The sequence below is a fragment of the Telmatherina bonti genome (genome assembly GCF_933228915.1).
Source record: "Telmatherina bonti genome assembly, chromosome: 7".
Taxonomy (NCBI): domain Eukaryota; kingdom Metazoa; phylum Chordata; class Actinopteri; order Atheriniformes; family Telmatherinidae; genus Telmatherina; species Telmatherina bonti.
In genome coordinates, this window is record NC_136625.1 from 25,576,745 (window position 1) to 25,592,409 (window position 15,665).

The following is a 15,665-nucleotide window of genomic DNA, read 5'->3' on the forward strand; positions in this document are numbered from 1 at the left end:
CTTGTTAATCCTGTCCAAGAGTGACAAAGCATTCCACTCTTAGCTATGTAGCCTCAGTCAATTTGTACAGGAAAGGCCATCTTTAAGTCTCTGTTCTCATCCTCTCTGTTCCCAATTCAGCTTTCATTCTGTCTATCTTCCCCCTCCATCCTTTTTACTCCCTCTTCTTGCAGCTGCTGGGAGCAGGACAGAAAGGCAACTCTGCAATGCAGACACAGCAACAACCTCAGTCCATCTGACCAATTAGTGAGCAAGGATATGAGTGGCAGAGCCAGCAGCCAGTCATAAGGAGAGACTCATTCTGGGGGGTGAAGAGGATTGCCTGACACACTGACTGTGCATCAGAGGTGGGATGGAGGAGGGGGAGCGGGTCAATGACAATGAAATATAGATGTAAGAAGTAGAGAATGGAGGGGAGGGAGGTATTGATTGAATGAGGAGAAAAGAGAGATTTATGGAAATGAAAGCAAGACGTTTAGATATGGAAAGAATTCTGTCCTCTTTATTTCCTCCACAGTCACTGACCAGCCTGAGTCCTATCGCTGCAGTTTTTCTTACTCATCAGATGGCTGAGATCCACCAGCTCGCCCAGCTCTCCTCGCTCCAGCGCCCCTCTCAATAGAGCCCTGGTCAGCCCGGGGGTGTGTTGCTGGGACATGTAAGCCTGGCTGCTTGGTGGAGGCATGGCGGGTGGAGGCAGTGGGACAGGAACCATGCCATGGCTGCTGAGAATGTAACCCTCCTGGGCTGGCCAGCGCAGGGGCAGAGGCTCGCTGTACTCCACGGGGGCACTAGGTGCCGAAACCACCCTCCTACGCTCAGGTGAGTCCTGGGGGGTCATAGGGTAGACATATTCCCCTGCAGACTTCCTCAGGGGTGCCTTGGGCGTTCCCTTTCCTCCTTTTTCTTGTTTGCTCAAGCAGACATAATGCTGGCGTGGCGTGTCGTTACCACGGCCCTCACTGCTGTGTCTCCCACTTCCCCCCTGCTGGAAGAGTCTCGTGGTCAGATACACAGAGGGGGGCATGCGGCAGGGTGAACCCAGGCTCACTGAACCACCCCCCAGGTAGGTCTGACTTGTGTCCCAGCCTCCAGAGTTAGAGTCAGACAGTCGTAGGCCTCTGCGTTTCTGCTGGGGTGTGTGCTCTGGGGTGGGCAGGAAACCAGGGTCAAGCTCTCCCGACTTCACCCAGCCATTGGGCATGACAAAGAGGGTCTCCCCACCCTGTGAACAGGGGCGCTCCCCACCTCCTTGCCGTGTCACGCTCAGCACAGAACCAGCCATCCCGCCAGCGTTGCTAAGCAGACCTCTTTCACGCCGCTGGATGGAAGACTGGGAAGAGCTGCCATGGCGACGGTTGGCAGGCTTGTGGGCCATGATCCAGCACACAGCAAGGCCGGACAGCGCTGCCCCAATGGTGAATGCCGAGACTGCAGATGCCACAAGGAGGTTGAGAGAGACCAAACTCTCTGGTTCAATTAACAAACTCTGCTGCAGAATTCCTAAAAAAATTGAGATACAAAATTATGAGGATGACATTTAGTAGAATAGTCCACACTAGATCTGCTCTAAATGTGTGACCACAGGGTGCAGTTACAAAGTGAGCAATATCCTGCTCCTTAATTTCTAGTCATAAGGTAGGATAATAAATCAATAACTACAATAACACTTCAAACCGGTGATCACCATCCCCTTCATTATGTGATTATTTCAAGCAATGATGATGTTCCAGTGGAGCTTCTCTCCAGTTTGGCCTTGAGGCCTCACGAGCTCCAGGTTTAGTGAGGCCTGCACTTGTCATCAGCATGACTTAGACCTCAACAGCAGAGTTTTTCTCCTCTCTTTTCCTCACACTTTCCATCTTGTAGCGTGGACGGAGAGCCAGTGCCTGTGGCACACTATTACCTCAGTGTTTCCACCCAGTTTTAATCGGTCCCATCTGCAGACAGAGCAGCGCAAGTCTGTCTCTGGCCCGGCCTCCCCAGTGCTTTCATCACTTGGATAAGAGTCCGTCAGGTCTGCAGCCTGGCATCACTTACCACCAATGTTGTCTGACTCTAGGGGCAGGGATAAGAGCTAGAAAACTATATATCATAATAGTCTAACCCTTTTACACTTGTATTTTGGAAATTCACATCCAACTAAAAGGACATTTTACGACTCTTGAACTGGGCTATAACAAGTGGAGCAGTTCAGAAAGAATTTGCTGGAGAAGCAAATTCTTCTTTGCTTTCCACTGACTTTGTGAATTTTACAGCAAGCTTCAAAGAGGGCCTCTGTGGTACTGCTGCCCTGACATCTGAGCCTCTCAACAGAAGTGACACCATGTGACATTATACTAAGCTATTTCCAGCTTTCCTACTAAACCCCTCAGATATTCAGCTTTGAGAAAACAAAACCTCATACACCAGAGGACAGTGCATTTTCCCATCCTGCAGCCTGGCATTGTCTGCACTTCTTTCACATCCTCCCTAATTAAAATGTCTCACACTGGGAGGGTTTTGATGAGTAAAAAAATGAGGTTAAAGTCTAAATCAAAGTTCGTTATCCAACTGATTCGGCTCTGACACCCTGCAGTGAATCTTGGGAGGAAATCACGTTTTATCCTAGATATAAAAAACATGCTAAAATACAAAAGTCACAGTTATTATCACTTGCAAGTATCAGAACAAAATGTTCAATGACAGACAAAGATGTGTAATGATTGAAAGAGCCACGAGGTGGAGCCTTCCCTCATTTCACTGTATAAGCCAGCAGCATCCATCAGGTAGTGCTGCAACCTACCATCACAGTCTCCTAGGTGGGAGGTGGTGTTTCCATACTCAACATCTTGTTGAAAAGGCAGCCTGCAGCCAGAGAGAGAGATCACAGCTTAGCTAAATTTTCCCTGACATTAATGAATGATGAATGAATGGATGAATGTCACCTAACCTAACTAAAATATTTATTTAAAGATGACTCACAAAATTTCCATTTACTAACTAAAAAGGTTGGCTTCAACGTAAAGAGCTTCACATGAATGTTAGTGTCTGTTAGTGTTTATTACTAAGATCAGTATGGCACATATTGATGTACCATCCTTTGTGATGGGATATGCAATTGATCATTTCATTGATCTTCTTCTTCAGGGTCAGAGGTGGGGGTCAATCATGCATGTAGTGATGGGAGTTGAAGCAAGGACTGTGAAATTATGCCTTTTATGGCGCAATTACGAATATTATCAATGATCCACTGATCACGATTTGTATTGAATAAACAGAATTATACCAGTGGCTTAATATTTGAATATTATTTTTTCTAAAATGTTAAATCCACAAAGTCTTTCAGAAAGTCTCTTAACAGAAATAACTGGAAAACATTTAAGAAGGAAATACAGATCACAGAAATATGCTGTTTAAAGGTGGAGTATGGAAGATTTTCGATATTTTCAAAAATAAATTAACTAATAAAATAACTACAATCATAGTTAGATAGTTTTTTTTTAACATGTAGGTTCCAGTCTTCCAGTATTTGATGCGTTATTAAATTACAAGTTTAATTAATGACAAATGACAAAAAGCACTTTTTTTTTACTGGTAGGCAAACATTTAAGAAGGGTCCAATAATTAAACTTGTAATTTAATAACACATAAAATATGAACAGACTGGAACCTACATGTTTAAAAAAACGATCTAATTATGATTATAGTTTTTTTTTTTTAGTTAATTTATTTTGAAAATATTGAAAATCTTACATACTCCACCTTTAAGAGCAGGCATACAGACCAGAAAGGAATTATAAACCAGTAGGAGCCTGAAACACAACAGTAAATGAGAAAAAAAAAAGGTCTTGTGCTAATATTTCCCACAGATGGAAATCTGAAGAGTCAATGTTATATTTGATCAAATTATTTTCAAATTCAAATGAATATTCCATGCATACTTTCCATTTGACACATTTACAAAAAATATTTGGGTTTTTGTGGTTAGTAAAAAGTGATGCACGTTCAGGCCTGATGAAATCTCGCCACATAGCTTATTCCTGCTTTACAGTCAGTATGTCTGCAGCGACAGCAAGAAGTTTACAGATATATTTGTGCGTTTGTGTTTATTTCTCTCACCGTGTGCCTGGTCTGAGGAAGGAGCAGGTGCTGCCTCTGGTCCAGCCGCAGTATGGATCTCTGGAGGCCAGACAGCTCCTGTACAGGCACACACATTCAATGAAAAAAAATTAAGAAAAGATTAAATACTGAGCTTATTTCTCAGAGCACTCTAGCAGGGAATAATCATGACATGCCTGGCAGAAAATGGTTTACTATGTAGCTGTCAAACACCGGAATGCTAAATTTCCTCCATATGTATGTCTACATGTTCTTTAGTTTTATTTGAGGTATGTTTTGAAAAATGTGGCAGAATGATGTATCTCATGAGCTAGTCGTCTTTATACACAGCAGGAGCACATATTGTATCAACATGATACTTGCTCAGCAGTAGCTAAGTGTGATATATATCCGCTGTGGGAAGCTGGCTTGCGGGTCTGTGTTTTGCTTCTAAATATCTCCTTCATATGCGCTGTAATAAACTAACGTTTTCTAGGAATTTCAGATAAATCACCACCTAAAAGTTGTTTTCTTTAGGTTGAATATTATTTCCTGGAGAAACAAATTCTCCAGGAAGGTTAAATTATTAACTCAAATGTGTTCTCCATCCCCACGGACGAAAAAAAAGGATAGTTACTGTACTGTAATATTGCTGGACTGACTACACAAATCAGAGATGTATCTAAACTTGGCCCAAATGCTTTTCCTTGGCCAATGGCCACTACTAAACTCACTCAGATCAGCCAAAGAGACTTTGAGGGAATGGAAAATACTCCAAGACAAAAACAAGTAGCTGAAAGCCGCTCACTTCATGCAGCGCGAATGGAGATGGCAGCGTGATGTAGGCACTCTGACCAGACAGGTGGGGAAGGCCAGCAGCAGAGTGTGACTGGTTCGGTCCAAAGACAGCGACAAGAGCTGACGAGCCTGAGGAGAGTCCTCACCACACCTGGAGATCAGAGAAGAAATTGTAACACAGGCAGAGCAGGAAAAAGGAGGTGATCTTCATCATTTTGACCTGAAAGACAAACTGTGAGACAAGGTCAAAGGCCTCATCTGTTGGAACAGAAAGCCCCTTGATCTCACACTCAAAAGTCATAATGTCAGTGTTTCTGTGATAAAGGAACTCTTATGAGTTGTCTCAGCAAAGAGGACCCTGATGTAGGACAGGTCCAAAAACACCAAGGTCACTGCAGGCCAGGTTTGTTCTGGAAAACAGCAAACAAACCAGGGAGTGGCGGGTCAAAGGGTCCAATCCAAAAATAACCCTTACTGCCAGAAAAATACAACACACAATATCAGGCAACAATACAGGAAATAAACAGTAATCATAAAAAAAAACCATGAAGAAGTAAATGTGATCAGACAGAAAACAAAAGAAAGCAACTACTCACACTCTTGCAAGGGGTGTGAGGGTTCAGGAGGATATGATCATATTATCAAGCATCTTATCATCGACAAGGGCCAATATTTACTATCACAGTTGAAATATTAATTTGTTGCTCTGCCTCTGTACACAATATTTGGACACATCAGGAAAAAATAATTTTTATTGGAGAATTGTAGAGATGCTCAAATTTTCATGCAGTATTATGTTTAAGGTTTTCAGAACTTAGAGTTTGCTGAAGTGTATAATGTTTAAATTCTACTGTGGGATTGACTGGCAGTATATCTGTAAAAGCTGGGAGTGTTGATCAGGCCTTGGGGTTGATATTAGACATTACTCAGGTGTGGGGCTAAACAAGGACAAGAAGCAAAAAGTAATAGATGCAGAAGAAGAGAATAATTACCAATATATCAGGAAGTAACACAAAAACGTGAGATCTTTTTGCTGTAATTATTAATGTCGCCTAAAGGAACACAGCACAACTTGTTTTTTCAGAGCATTTCTGGTGCAAATAAAAGTTGGAGTTGGGAGTGGGTCTTTTGTCAAATCACACTGATTACATTATAATTCAGATAACCGCAATACGACTCTAAAACAACTATTCATGCATCGTGATGCATCATTTACAGCGGAATATCTTCCTCTGTGAAATTCAACATGTAACAGATTTTCATATTTGTTGTGAATAGCAAAGAAAAAAAAGACCAAAGCTGCATATCCAAGCAGTGCATTATTAATTTTGTTTTTATGGTCAGGTGCAACTACTGCTGACTAAGTGGAACATGTTCACATATTGTCTGATTCATTAATTTCCTGTTGCAAAAACATCACATTGCACAGCTGCTGCGAGTACTGAGCTGTTTTCGCCCAGACTAATCACATTAGCCGGGTGCTGACTTGACATGGGTGGACTGTTACATTATTGTTTTTTTTGCATGAGTGATTGACAGGTTTTGTTCCAATATCCTTCCCTGCTCAAACTGGAGTTCAACAGAATTTAATGCACCAGCATCCCATAACTAGCCCCGCTGCAGCTGCTATTGCTGCATCTCAGAAAAATGTACACAGTCTTGCTTTAATTACAGAGTCGCAGTAAATACCTGTAATGGATATGACAGTTTTAACTCAACAGGCTTTTAGTGAGAGCTGTACTGAAAAACTGGGAAAACCTGCTATTTAGTAATTGTAACCGAAGGCAGTTCATTTATAGGAAGCACATTTATCAGTCGGAAGCAGGTGCACCGGGACTGGATATCTGGAGCATTATGCCAAGAATTGCAATAAATTGGAGATAAAAGATAAGGATCTCTCGACTCCCACTCACTTCTCTGGGTTGAATCCCTCCACCTCCTCCAGAAACACACTGCTGTGAGAGACTGAATCTCCACCAGGAATCATTAGGAACTTGAGTATAGTCCCTCGGGTGGAGCCCAGAAACAAGACTGTACGGTTCTTATAGGGGCCAGCTTCGGTGTCCACCACCATGGCTGTCAACTGGTACCTATATGGACAGATAAGTCAGTAAATTAGGTCAGTAATTTACATTTCCTGCTATTTAACACATTTTCTGCTTCCATTATTCATAGCTTCTCCTAGCTATTGAATAATTCTTTATGCATACCTTCCCATAGTTTTGACCACCCAAGGTTTATGCCCCAGCAGTGGAACGGTCTCGTCCATTAGCGGGTGGGTCTTCACAAAGTTCAGCACCTCATCTGGCAATGTCGTTGAGGAGCTAAATCTGGATCCCTGCACTGCACATCCCCCTGGCCTACAGACAAAGAGAAGAGCAGAAAAAATGAAAAGTGGGAAAAAAGAAGAGTGATAGATAAGGAAAGGAGAGCCAGAGGGGATCACCTTTGCATCTGCTAGGTGCTGGATTAGTAAATTTACTGAAGAGTAGCAAAGTAGCAGTTTAACTGACAGCTGGAGCTCAAGGGAGGAGAGCAAAAAGACTACAGATGCTGGTACAGCGGGGCTGCAATGCTCTGTTGAACTGCTGTTCATATACACTTTGCATCACATTACCTTGGCTTAGGCACTGCCTCATCCGGTACTGGTGTCCAAATAGACTCAGGGGATTTTTGCTCTTTAAACCGTCCCTCAAAGACATGAGCGAGCTGCTGCATGTCAAACACACACACTGCAGAACCCGGAATACTACAAGAAACGCAGAGAAAAGTCATTTACAGGAAAATAGAGTCTGTCTGTATTCATGTACAAAGCCTGTGCATCATGGTACCTGTTAGGTGGTGTGGAAAAGAGACCCAGGATGACGTCTCGACCCTGCATGTGGATGATGTTGCTGGTGGCGTGCAGGAGATTGAAGTAAAAGTGAGAGTCCCCTGGGACAGAGCAGTTGAGTCGTGCCTTTAGAAACGTAGTCCACTGTTTCTCGAGGACGCGCTGAGAGCCACCAAGGTCAGATTTACACACACGAGCCACACGGGAGACCATCACCTACAATAAGAGAAGAGATGGTAAGCCTGACGGATTGCAGAAAGAAAGAAAGGAGGCCATGAAAGAGGGTATATCACCTTCTCCAGATGATGAAACTCCATGGCCATCTCTCTGAAGAAGAAATAAATATGAGGCCCCCACTCCATGGCACTCACAAAGTAGGGCTCTGAAAATGAGGAAACACACAGGCTAAGTACATCCACTGTTGCAAAGACTTTATACAAAGTGCCTGGAGTGAGACTCCAGGCAACATAGTTGCTGACACGGCTCTGCAATTACAGCCACATCAACATGAAACGTTGCTGTCCACCAGCCGTGCTTATTAAACATTCATAACCTATTTAATTCATCACCAAATACAACAGAGTAGACATCATCTACCATTTATTCTTCCAGCTTTAACTTTCCAGGGCTTGGTTTCAGTTCTAGGCTTCATTGTTCAGTTGAAAACTTCACTTAAAACCTTGAATCTGTGGGGATTTCGACTAACCTCAATACATCACTCTGTCTGAATCCTTTTATAAGTCTTTTAAATGGAGGCCTAATCATGTCTGCTTTTGTTGAATATAACTTGTTTAGTCCTGCGAAATGTTTTTTAATTCACCTGTGAGCCTCATATGGCAGCCGGCAGTTCAATTTCCTTTAGGAAAGTACCGATGATGATGAGGATGATTTTTATTATTTTCCCTAATGATTATCTGTTGAAGGTTAATGGCCCTGGAGGGTCACTTTTATTATGCCTGTTTCTAAAAGTACCTCTGAACCACTTGGAGTCGTGCTTGACTGTTCGGAGGGTGGGGCTGTCACCGAGGCTACGATAGATCACTGCATCGATGGCCAGGAAGTCTGTCACGGTGCCGGTAAAGAGACTTCCATCTGAAAGAGAGCGATGCACAGAGAGACGATGGAGGGATATGAAGCAGAAGAGAGGAGAGATACAGATAGAGAGATAACACAAGGTCAGGAAGATTAAAACCAAACAAGCAATGCAGCAAGAGGTCTGACTATAAATCATTTGTTAAGGTAAACACAAGGGCGCAGACGTTTCCAAGCCTGGACCGGAAAACTAAGTTTGTTATGTTTAAGCTCAAACTCAATGTCCCACCAGCAAATAATGCCACGTTGGCATGTCGTGGATCATATGGACATCGGGCCATCCCACTGACAGGCTCCCCCACCATTTCCAGAGTGTCTCCCTGCAACAGGACAAGAATGACAGAGATAAACCAACAGGCTGATTTACAGAGATTCACAGACTGGCAGATAGCTGGATACTGACAGTGTAGTTGGCACACAGTGGGTTGAAGGCATTTGTTCCACATACAAACAGGCCGCCATGCTGGCTGAGCAAAACCTTGATGAAATTACGGCATTCTCCCTGTAGGAAAAACAAAGCAAACTAGATTATGAAATGACACAGGGCAATCTAAAAAGAATGATTTTAAATGTGTCGTGTTGTGTGGAAAACATGAACCCAGTTTGAACTTTTAGCAAACCTGAGACTTGATGATATATCTAGCCCTCTAGATTAGATGTGACAGCATCATACAGCATTGTCTCATCACCTGAAGCCCGTGAAAATCATTGTGTAGGCAAAAAAGTCATCCAATGTTCTTTATTTCAGCTTTGTTTATTTAAAAAAATTACGCTTCTGCTCTTAAAATGATTAAACATCTTGTTTTCCTTACCACTGCATATCCAGACTGGTATTTTTCATAAAAATGAATAATTTCTGTCTTGGCTTGTGTTCAATGGCTTGAATGTAACTGTGCACATTTGCTTCATTGAACATGTGCAGATGCATTAAAATGCAAAACAAGCGAACCTCTTTCTCCACAGCTCACCTTCCTGCAGCTGCTCCTAGTCAGTCTGGAAACCCTTGACTGCTCTGACTGGCTAATATTATGTTGCCAATGTTTAATAAAGCTTTTTCCTGATTTTGCAGCTCTGAAAGATCTAAAAAAAAAAAAAAAAAAAAAAAAAGAATATAACAGAACTCGTTCTGCTGATATGTAACTACAAGTAGCCTATAAAACTCTGAATGTCTAAAATTTCTTTAGCAATGATGCTACTGCTAATTTAGCTCCAAATATTACAATGTTGTCAGGTTTTGGTTAGATGTGTTTTCTTCTTCTTATTGTTATCTAAAATCTTGCTGTCCATCTCTGCAAGTTAATCTTTCATCCTGTGTGTGCATGTACCTGATTCATAACAGTGTTTTCAGTCTGTCTGGATACCCACTTAAATGAGTCTTCGTTGAGAGACTGGTCTTTGTCGATGTTGTTTATTTGCTTGTCCTGATTATTTCTTTGTACAATTGAAACTATTTTTAGTTCAACTATATGCCTGGCCTTGTTTTTGTACTTTTTTTTGACAGAACTAAACTGTAATAAATCAGATGTATTCCAACAAAACGCTGCATTGATTTGTTGACAAGCTCTGAAAAATCCTTTTCTTTCAAGGGGCATCTTAAAATATAATATTTTGGACACATTTTGGTAAATATTTTCCACTCTATGAGAGTAAGAGAAGAACAGGGAAGTGCCTTTTACATTAACGTGGTTCAAAAGTAGCTGGAGCTTAGTTTAGCCTAACATTAAAAACGTGGGGAAACAGTTCAACTTAATCCATCTGAAGACAACTTGACCCAACCAAACTTCTTGTTTATTACAAGTATGATGCATCTTTATTGTTACATGTTTTTTCCTGTGGTGATTCACTTTTTGTTCATCATCCTAAGCTACAATTTTACAATAAATCCTTCAACTTTATACCAGTCTTTATCTGCTGACAGAAAAGTAAATGAGAGCAATTTAAAACTATTTAACACTTTTTTTTGAACGGGAGAAAGAAGAAATATCTGTAATCTAATTAAATGTTACATATTCAGAGCACAGGTACCATTCACAACGGGTCTCTTTATTACTCATGTAATAGTGCGTTTATTACTGGCAACATGTTTTTCCTGCTCTAAGTCACATGATTAACCGCTGCATGTTGATTTCAACGTCCTTGTCTGATTTAGAGGGTTTTAAATGACATCGTCAATTTGCCTACCTTTTGTCTCACACTCCTGTCTGTCCACCTCCAGCCAGACTTTTTTGTCTTGTGTCTGTGTTCTGACTTTATCACAGCTTTAAGTCTTGCGCTAAACACTCCTACACTGTCTCCTTTCTTCCTCAGCTGCCCTCTCCTCCTCATGTGTTACTTCTGTATTTTTCCTCAACCTACACACATCTTATCATCACCTACACCTCTCCTCCTCAACTGATTTCAATTACAGCTTCCTCCCTGCGGCTGTGTCAGTTTCTTTTCTCAGTTTGCTTTATAATGTTTCACCTTTGCTTCTCCATCTTTGTGCATCATGCAGTTCCATCCAGACTGCCTTTGCCAGCTGCCCCTCTATATTTATACAGTAAGGGTTTTATTTAGCTTGCACCTTACAGGGTCATCATCCTATGAAGTCACTCTTTTTTTGTAGATTTAATAACATTTCCTTCATACTAAATAACACTACCAACTAACATTTTATAAAGAGGCATAATTGTGATTTTTCTTGTCTTTCCCATTAAATCATTGACATATGAAGAAAAGTAGCACAATGCACAAGGCTTTTTGATTCTTTTGAACCCTGGTAACCTTTTGCTGTATTTGTGTGATATAAGTGACGTCCTGATTCTGTATCAACTCAAACTGGTGTAAACAGCACATGCAGGTACACCCAAAGGAAATAAGATTTTTGAAACAGCTGTTGTGTCTGTCCATGCGTGTGATAGTCGTACTCTTGTATGATGCATGTACGTGCGGATTTCAAAGTCAGCGTGCTGTGCACAAGTATTTTACCTCATGCTTGCCCTTCATCCGACACACTCGAATATCATTCTTGTTGGACTCCCATGTACGTTTCTGAAATGCATGAATGAATCACAGGAGGCAAAAATCACTTTATATTTGTATATACAGGCATGTATGTGAGCACTTTCGTTTACTAGTTCTTGTATGTGTGCTTGTAAGAAAAATGAGTCATACCTTGCTGTAAAACATCTCATCACCTGCCATGTTATCCAGCTCTACTCTGTACAAGTCATCTCTAAAAGAGACAAAAAAAAAAAAAAAAAAAAAAAAATTATACAATTGAATGTCAAATCTGTGATTAAAAAAAAAAAAGGAAAGGGATTAGTTTTCAGTTTGCATTATTTAGTTTCACATAACCTGTGAAAACATCTTATGATCAGCGGAGTTAGTTTTTTTTATATATAAAATGAACCAATGAATCAGCTCAATCTTTGCTCTACTGATTTATTTTACTCCAGTTAAAATGTAGCAAATGTAAGGCAGGACTAACGAAATGGACACATTAATACACATTCATGCATGGAGTTTCTTCCACATCATTGGTTCATTAGCATTTTCTTTAGCAGGCAATTAAACGGGTCTACTTAATGAAGTGGTTGGGGATTGTCTGTGATTGCATGATCTATGTTTCTTGACACTGTATCTTGAATTAATTTATTCTTGATTAATGTTATATTATTGTCCTTAAATAATCTTATCATAGTTCAATTTTTGTCAGACTGTTGGTGTGTGTGTGTGTGTGTGTGTGTGTGTGTGCACGTATGTGTGTTTTAATGTCCCAACGAGCCTCTATTCTGTTTAAAAGGGCTGAAGACTCATATTAAAACTATTTTCAACAGTATAATGCTTTATTTCAGGAGGGGACCTGTATTATTTATTACCTGTATTGATCTGGTTTTCTTAGAGCATGAGGCAAATACTCTTGAGCTGTTTTCCCACACATGCACTGCAGCACTGAAACAAGAGCTGCATATTTGAACATACTAGAAATGTCTGCAGCATTTGCTGGTCTGATTGATACTACCCAGAATGGCATCTATTAAGGAGTCCAGAAGGGGAGTGAGTGTGCCAGAGTGTGCACACAGGAGCAAATAATCTGGAACATTTACATTAAAGGTGCAGAATGCAAGCTGGTACAAACTGCTCTGTCTTAATAATGCATCTGCTGTTATGAATCTGTGCTAATACATGTAATATTGATACAAACACAGAAATGGTAAATAAAGAGCCCTTTTCTCCATTCTTGAAGTGCTGTAAACAGAACACAGTTGTTTCCACGGGGTACTTTGCCTCAGATCCTGTTTCTTCTGTGCAGGACCCGAGGCAAACAGATGTTACATTTCCACCTGTGAGAACGTTTGCAACAGAATATCTTCCTCTGTGAAATTAATGTGTGAACAGAAACTGTAGACTAAGTCTGGTCTTAATTATCTTCACATTTCCCAGAAAGTATCTGTTGTTATGTGTGAAAAACAGCACAGGTTTGTGTATCACTCTCTTGAAGTGAGACCACTGTTGCATCCCTTCCAGCATTACATAAAATAACAAAAAGACACATAAATAAGATAAAATCCAAATTCACAGATTTGTTAGAGGGAATGTGAAATTCTTTTTTACTTCAGCTGGTGACAAACAAATTCTTGTTTTCCATGTAGGACATGAGCACACAGCTCACACTTGACATTTGAAAGCAAGACTGAATAAATCATCAGTCAAACAAACTGAAAATGTTTTCTGCAGAATGACAGCAGATGGAAGCTGTGGCACCAAATGAAAGCAAACACATATTAATATGAACACGTCAGCAACACACAGTTGGAGGTGGTTGCTGTTGGTTACCTGGCTCCTATGTAGAGTGTGCGGTTGACTTGGAGGACAGTCTGGATGTGCAGTTCCTGTCTCTGAGCTGAACGATGAGCTCTGCCCAGGAACACAGGATACCTCCTCACCACTGGCATGACCACATAAACATACAAAATGTGACAAAGTTAAATGCTTTGCAAAAGTGTTATTACAACTTATGTGACTGGCTTAAGCACCGTCTGACAACTCAGAAAAGATCAATCCCATTTCATGTCCACATTAACAGGCTTCACCTAAATAGTATCTATTTTCATTCTTGACGCCTTTGTTAAGGATATGACATAATGGAAAGAAAAAAAAACAATAGTCTGACAGTGTTCTAGCACACTGAAGCGCTTTTATCCTCTGTTTCTTGATGTTGTTGATACACTGGAAAGCTTCTAAATGAGAAAAACTATCTAATCACTCTTGTCCCCGCTTCTCCTTCCTACAATTCAGATCAACCAGAAATTACAGATGAGTTAGAAAGGACAGAAGGTGCAAGTGTCAGACTATGAGAAAGTTTTGAGGAGGAGTTCTCCACAGGGAGCCCTCACCATCAGGAGACAGATTGGGAAAATGTCTCACTGTCCTTGACTGCAGGAGGGATAAAGATCCATCCCCACGTCTGCTTCCATTCTCTCTTTCACCACTCAGCCTGCTCTCTTGTCATCTGCATCCACCATATCCGACTATCTCATATTTTTAATCTTTCTACCTTTTTCAAAATCTATTACAATCTTTTCTCCCTCTCAGACAAATTCTTTTGTCCGTAATGCCATTGTTTTTCTCTCACATTTATGAATTTTCTACGCTGCATGAGAGGAAGGTGTGCACTTTCTTTATCTGTATGCCTGGGTAGCTCTAAAGCAGCTCCTAACCAAGGCTTTGACCCGTAACCTCCGATTTCCACACACACTATGAAGCAATTCATCAATGCTGCACATACACTTGTGCACTCAAACACACACCCACGTACAGAGGGGAAAGACACATACCCTCTATGGGGACGTAGCTGAGTGGACTGGGTTCCTCTGGGAATGAGCCATCAGCCAGTTGAAGCAGCAGGAGAAGAAATGAGAGGGGAGGAGCCATGGTTGCCATGGCAGCAGCACACATACACTGTTAACAAAGAGAGGGTGAGATCATTTAATTATATTGTACAATATGTTGTACATGTCCTTCCAATGGTATGGATAACATGTTGACAGAGATCTTAGTGCAGAGGCACTGACAAACTGGTCCGTTTGTATGTGCATGTCAGAGAGACGAAAGTGTCAAACATGGAGCAGATTGATTACTCACAAACCTGAAATCACCAGGGGTTTAATGTGTTTGTAATATCTGTTTTGTAGGTGTATTGTCAGAAATGTCACCCCATTCTCAACCAGTTTGAATCAAGAAGGATTAAATCCTTATAACACTCTGAAGGAGACAACTACAACTTCTCTTTGGATAGTGATGCTCCTCTAACTAAATGTGTTTCTGCAAATTAACATATGAAGCCCAATAAATGGATTATTTAAAAAAAGGAAGTCTAACTAAAACAATGAGTGAAGTGATTAAAAAAAAGGCCCTTAATCATGTGAAGGTTCTCCTGATTTTGTTCTTGGTCTTTGAAGTTCTTAAACAAACCTCAAATAAGATCGGCTTCACAAGAAACTGTACACGAAAGAAAAATAACAGGAGATGTGCTCAGAAAATGTGCTCCAATGAATAGTGGAGTTAGACAGTTTTTCATTATTTTTGTGGTAGAGAATTTTTTACTTAAAAAAAAAAGACAGAGAAAGAAAAAAGCTTATTTGATACATGGCTCACAAATGTAGTTTTCTTAAGAACTACATTTTGGCGAAGGGTTGCTGTGGATATCCTGAGTTATCAAAAGATCCACCAAACTTGGCCCAAATCTGTATTGTTTTTAGGTCTTTTGGCCATTTGGGACCCACACACTGTCAGTGCTGTTACTGATCCAAAAGCACCAAAAGTAGCCTAGTTCAGGCCCAAATGTGTCTCCTATCTGGGTCACAAATTATGGCTCAGT

The 15,665-nt window shown here is 40.9% G+C and overlaps 1 protein-coding gene across 1 annotated transcript; it reads right to left on the reverse strand.

Moving 5' to 3' along the window:
* Window positions 1-517: 517 nt before the first annotated feature.
* sema6ba (sema domain, transmembrane domain (TM), and cytoplasmic domain, (semaphorin) 6Ba) lies at window positions 518-14,743 on the reverse strand (the record flags this gene model as incomplete). Its single annotated transcript, XM_079244346.1, has 16 exons — window positions 518-1,503; window positions 2,786-2,847; window positions 4,102-4,179; window positions 4,889-5,029; window positions 6,792-6,968; window positions 7,089-7,238; window positions 7,496-7,627; window positions 7,710-7,927; window positions 8,005-8,093; window positions 8,684-8,803; window positions 9,033-9,123; window positions 9,207-9,305; window positions 11,771-11,833; window positions 11,957-12,017; window positions 13,622-13,733; window positions 14,623-14,743. The coding sequence occupies 16 exons, from the start codon at window positions 14,741-14,743 to the stop codon at window positions 518-520; spliced, it is 2,700 nt and encodes an 899-aa protein (XP_079100472.1).
* Window positions 14,744-15,665: the final 922 nt, after the last annotated feature.